Genomic DNA, 6,000 nt, shown 5'->3' with positions numbered 1-6,000 from the left:
CAGCTGCGCCCGATAGAAAACTTTTGGGCGGATGGCAAAAATAGAGAGACAGACTACCACCAAAGCCACGAAAAGGTAAAATAACACGCCGATGTACATCTTTTCATCGGCCATGGTTCAGGTTCCGGCCAACTTCCGTAAGACCGCCCAGCGCTTCATTTACGATACTTCATCAAACAACTCTGCCTCTTCCTGTCGAGTATACACTAGTTCTTCCGGATTATTTAAAACGTTAAGCCCTGACCGAGCTAGGGGACCAAAGATGAACTTTTCGTCTGACTCACGTGGGTCCCTGCGGATCAATAGGGGACTTTTATAAAAATCATTTTCCAATTTTGTTGCTGTCGCTTCCAGTTGACACTCTCTAAACAAAACGCCCAATGTCGGTGCGATGAAACCAGCTCAACGTATTAATCTTTGGATGCATTAGAAGCGCTTTTGAACAGTCTGCCAAATAAAAGTTTTTGCAATATATTGATATCGCGGGACATTTTCGTTTCTTTTGCCAAATGCGGGACGTTTCACGGGACGGAATCTTACGCGGGACATTTTGTTGAAATGCGGGACTGTCCCGCGTAACGCCGTAACGGGACGTCTGGTCAGTTTATGTATTATGTAAGTTAGAATAAAGTTATATAATACATCGAACAAAACGAAAATAATAATTTAAGAACTCAATCTTTATTTTCGTTCGATGAGTTCTATTGTGAAGATATTTATGAAAATTGTCTGGCAATCACCACTTGCGTTCGCTCGCGTAAAAAACATTCCACACACAGTTTCGCCGCATTGAAATCGCGTTCGCACCGCTTTCACTATGTCCTCGCCCTTAGACAGCTAAACTCTTTCATTGATCAATCAAAAATACATTGGGTGAGCGAAAGTGTGAAACTTCTTGCAAAACCAGAACAGATTTAATTTATTTTTGATGCATTGTGAATGCATTCTTTTTGAAAATTTACGTGGATATTATTCGTAGCCCCTCCCGCCTCACCGTGGGCATTGTCGTAACCCCTACCTCCCCTAAAGTTGTTCACGTGGTATGTGGACAGCCCCTGAGATAGAAATATATTTTTTTGTGAAATTCACGGAAAAAAATCAACTTTCACTCAAGGTGTCTGTCTTTACCACCCTTCCCCTATATGAGTCGGTGATTTTTAGTAAAGACACCAACCTTAAGGAAGGGGATATTTGTGGGATGAATATTAAGGTTCCATTCACGCTCTGTCAAGGGCTTTCTTTACAGGCGAATCGTCTCTCCAGTTACAACTATTTCATTGTCATTTTATTCAAACAGAGCGTAAACATATTCTCACGATGATATAATCTGGATGCCACAATATATTTACAGGGTCAATTGGGTTAAAGTTTGGAGCGCACAATTTTCACGATGTCGTTTCATCTCACTTCCACGGAAAAAGGAAAATCGATGCATCTAATTTAGCAGCTCTTATGTCATAACAAAGCGGAGAAATAAATAAATAAAAGCATCCTGTCCTACACAACACAACTAACCTACTAACACGCTACACATGTTCCGGCGCGGATGCACCGTTTCTGTTCGGAGAAAACAAAAACGAAAACACAGAGTTCCAAACAACAGTTCACTTGGCTTTCCAAAAAACTATATACATTTGATATTGCGCTCCTCCACCCACTTTCAGAATTCTATCATCAGATCTAATCGTTATTACATTTAATAGGTATTATTTCAACGAGGAATTTAAAATATGTAGGGTAGAGCCTAGGCGTGAATTTTAACTATAGAAGTTACCGAAAAACAGTATATACAATACTAACGAGAGAAAAGATTTGTTGGGCCCGAAAGTGGTCAAAAGTTTTCAAATTTTTCATTTTACTATTTTCTTTCAATCAGAAAACACAAAAACGAAAAGTTTTTTTTTTACCGGCGGAAAATGGGTCAATCCGAGCTGAGTTCAACCATTTTTTTCGGTCTGGTCCAGCAAGAGTCAGCTTGTTCCATTTTCCGGCGTAGCGAATCGAGCTTATTCGGACGTGGATTTATCCGTTGATGAAGTGGTCACTGTTGCAACTGTTGCCGCCGCCGTCGTCGATCGGTAATGATCCGGCAGTGATTTGGTATCGTTGGCACTGAGCACAAAAATGGGCGAACTGTAGTCGAGATATTTGTCCGCTCCGATGCTCATCATTCGGTTGCTGTTGCTGTAGTGCTTCATTTTGTTCTTGCCACGCTTCAACATCACGAACACGACCAGAATGCTGACGAGAAAGGCGGAAGCCGTGGCCAGTACGAACACAATCGTCTGGAAGGTGTTCTCCGGGATGCCAGAGGATTGCTGTGGGACGGGAAGATTTGTGGAGACTTCGTGCGAGAAGCGGGACTGCGTAACGTCCGCTATGAGGGAACCATGGTAAACGATGAACTCGTGGTTGCGTACCATTTCTTCGATCGCGAAAGCGTCATCCACTTTGTTGTGTTCGATCAGGTCGAATCGGAGCATCACACTTCCGTCGGTGTTCTCGTGCACCCGGTAGTTGTCGAAGATACTGCCGATCAGCGCGGTTAGATCGTTACGGAGGACTTCGTAGAGGTTCAGAAGGACCCTGTGGTGGGGGTTGTTGAGATGCAGCTCAATCTCGACGGCATCGATCGGGGTGAAAAGACAGGTTCGGGTGGCTCGTTTGAAGGTGCTTGACAGTGGCAGCTGATTTCCGGCCGCATCCACACACCAGCAGGTGTCTCCGTTACACTGGGTTGATTCGAAGGATCCGTTTTCGTCGCAGGCAACTGGGAAGGAAGCGGCCAACTGCAGCGCCTGACAGCGAGTTGTGGATGCGCTTAGTTTTTTGCCCGTATCATCGATGAAGTTGCTGCCATCGTCGATCCGTGCCATTTCGATGATTTTCTCCGTCACGGCCGAGATGGAGCCGATGTATCGTGGTTCCGGGGCATAGTTGGCTGCAGCAGCAGCCGAACCGCTGCCCGATGGAACCGTAGGCTCCAAATCTTCATCGATGTAGTTGTTTTCGTCTACCAGGAAGGTAATCTGTCGGATGAGTTCTTCCATAACTGTTGAAGAAGGTAGGGATTTCATAAGATCAACATTTTTTGTGGAAATTGATTTACAAATTTACCTGGATCACTCGATACCTCCCCGCTACTGTTGGGCAATCGTTTCCTCGCCTGTCGACTACTGCACTTCGGTTCGGAACCCTTGGTGAGGGAACCTTTGACCGGAGCACCCTTCTTATCCGCACACCAGCAAACTCCCAGACTGGGAGTTTCCTGCGTCGTCGTCGCGTTGCTGGAGCTCATCGATCCAAGGCACTGAACCGGACTCCAGAAGCCGGTTTCCGGGTCACAGCGTGGCTGGAACCAAGTGCTCGGTTGGCCAGCCCTTTTAGCCGCCATCGCATTCTTCAGTCGTAGTCGTTCGCACTGGGATAGCACCGGACAGACGCCGTTGCAAGCTTGTTCGCTGTGGAACAGGTTCTTCGAGGGACAAACGCCTACCATTGGCAGGTTGACCGGTACGCATTTGTTCAGCCGCGGACTGAACCGCCACTTGGTGGTTGTTGTGGTCTCCAGATCGTTACTATTGCTCGACAAGTGCGCCTCCGATGCTAGACAGCTGGATTCAATCGATTCGAAGCAAACATCTCCTGTGAATAAGGGGGAAACAATTGGTTTGATGTATAGATATGACAACTATTGTTGCACTCGCCGAACGCGAGTGTGTGAGAGGTCACTAACATTACTCTAGCTAATCCTAACATTCAAAAAAAACGTAGCGACAAAGACGTGTTCGAAAGTACTTTGATCGTTGAATAAATTCATTCTTTCTTGATTAATTGAGTAGTTGAAAGTTGTAAATTTCGTTGCAAATTTTTAGGTGAAACTTTGCATTTTGAACTTGCGTCGCGAGTGCGGATAGCAAAATGACAGAGGCGAAAGTGAAATTGGTTAGTAAGCGATCGATCGTGAGTTCAAAACTCAGGGCCCTCATTGACCATCTTTGTGTAGTTACAGAATAACTACGTCCACGCAACAATCATCAGCGATGGAGATCGATCCACGGTCGAAATAAGATCGATTCATCCATACAACTGCTCTGCTTCTGCATCGGACTGCTGTTCTATAAATAACTCAACAATGATCAATCAACTGTCTCCGCTGTCTGGTCTAACTGGATAATGGAAGAACAGAAGGAAAACTCTTACCCATAAATGGGTACTGTGTAAATGTGTACCATATGCAATGGTATAGAAGGGAATACTCTAACGCCGAAAAGTGGCAACTGTGGAATGTGCCAATTATAGATATGATAAACATGTGACATGTACACGATTTAAATTCGGCTCTGTTACAGCTAAAATGCTAATGAGCCTAAAATAAACAAAAGGGATAAAAAAAAGTGAAATTGGAAAAAGGAATGAGTGTCTAGCATAACGTAGTCGGAGCAACCGGAAGCAGTGGCAGAGCAGTCTGCATGGCTCGTAAATGACGGGTAAGCCCGGGTAGGGATACCATCCGTACTCTTTTCCAGTTAAAAAATGAGTGTACTCTTCTTTATGCAAAATAAGACCCAAAAAAAAAACTTTTTTGTCGTCGTCAAGTTTCAAAAATAAGAAAAAAATCTTATAAACAATAAACGAATTGTGTTTGATTCGAACTGTAAATAAACATTTTGCAGTAGTACATTTCATCCCAAAACAAGCATTCACTTGCCCCCTTTCACCCGAACGTGTAATAAAAACCATTCTCGCGCCCCCAATTTGACAGTTCATGATTGTGCTTCTACGGAATTTGTTCTGGTGTTTATTTGTGTTTTTTGCTATCGTTCGACTGACTGCTTTCTTCTTCGCTGAATACCGAAGTGAAATAATTGAAATGTATCCGAAACTATTTTCTTATACTATTGTTGTACAATCGTTTAATCGGTAAGCATTCTGTTGGATCATAATCGTTGTGAAATCAAATTTGAGTGCCTATTTTAGCTTCACCATGCCCCGCCGGAAGAAGGAATTTTCTGATGCTCTACAAAAGGAATTCCCGCCATTCAAACCAACTTCAGACGAATCTGATGTCTTGTGAGGTTCGCCAGAAGAAAATATCCATCGCAAACAAAGGACGAACTGATCTAACTCAACATTTAGCATCGGAAAAGCACCAGTTTAACATCAGAGCGGCAGGTTCATTTCGAAAACATTCGCAAATAAATGCTGATGGTATAGAAGTCTCCGCTCGAGTTGAAAATATTGGCTGCTGAAGCCACAATGGCATTCCATGCCGTTCAGCACAACTATAGCTACCTGAGCTGTTACTGCGGAAGCAATCTGTTCAAGAAGGTGTTTCCTGATTCAGAGAGTGTATCGAAAAGTAACCTTAAACATTTAACACGTTATTACACACAAACGGGTGAACTTTTTTTGTCGTGTAACCAGAGCACGCTTTGTTTACGTGTCAAAAATAGAAATACTTGTCATTTAGTCGCGGTCATAAAGTTGTCTTCGAAATGTCGCGGATTGATTTGGAAACTAAACAGAAAATTCTGCACCGAATAGGGTGCTACATACCACCAAATAGCAAAAAAAAACAAAGTTTTTCCAGAAAGTGTTAAACGAATCGTCGCAGAGTTCGGTAATGAGTGTTCTTTCGAGAATCTCAGCAGAAGTGGATGAAAACCCGGACCAAGTAAGTTGTAAATTATATTCAGAAGAACAGGTCTGCATCTATTCGTGATTTGGCAAATAAGTTCAAAACCAGTGTTGGGATGATTCAGCGGATTAAACAGAGACATGGTCTAAAGACCTATGAAAAGTAAAAAGTGGCCAAACAAACATCGGAACAGCAAGATCGCACTAAAACACGAGCTCGAAAGCTTTATGAGTGTATTTTGAGCAATCCCAACCGGTGCATTCTCATGGATGACGAAACATACGTCAAAGAAGATTCCGGATCGCTGCCGGGCGCTCGAAGCGCTCAGATAGAAGCAAAAAGTCGTTTATTGAGGTGTA

The 6,000-nt window shown here is 43.5% G+C and overlaps 1 protein-coding gene across 3 annotated transcripts in view; it reads right to left on the bottom strand.

Moving 5' to 3' along the window:
• Positions 1–1,270: 1,270 nt before the first annotated feature.
• LOC129762150 (uncharacterized) overlaps positions 1,271–6,000 on the bottom strand; it is a 197,988-nt gene continuing 193,258 nt past the window's right edge. For all 3 annotated transcript variants that reach the window (XM_055760153.1, XM_055760152.1, XM_055760154.1), the window contains 2 exons: positions 3,118–3,645; positions 1,271–3,052 (listed from right to left, as the gene is read on the bottom strand). In XM_055760153.1, the coding sequence (XP_055616128.1) occupies positions 2,007–3,052; positions 3,118–3,645 (1,574 nt within the window). In that variant the 3' untranslated portion in view covers positions 1,271–2,006. The remainder of the gene's footprint in view (positions 3,053–3,117; positions 3,646–6,000) is intronic.

Source organism: Toxorhynchites rutilus, chromosome 1, assembly GCF_029784135.1.
Source record: "Toxorhynchites rutilus septentrionalis strain SRP chromosome 1, ASM2978413v1, whole genome shotgun sequence".
Classification (NCBI taxonomy): Eukaryota; Metazoa; Arthropoda; class Insecta; order Diptera; family Culicidae; genus Toxorhynchites; species Toxorhynchites rutilus.
Note: the sequence above shows the minus strand (reverse complement) of the source record. Positions and strands in the feature narration are given on the sequence as shown.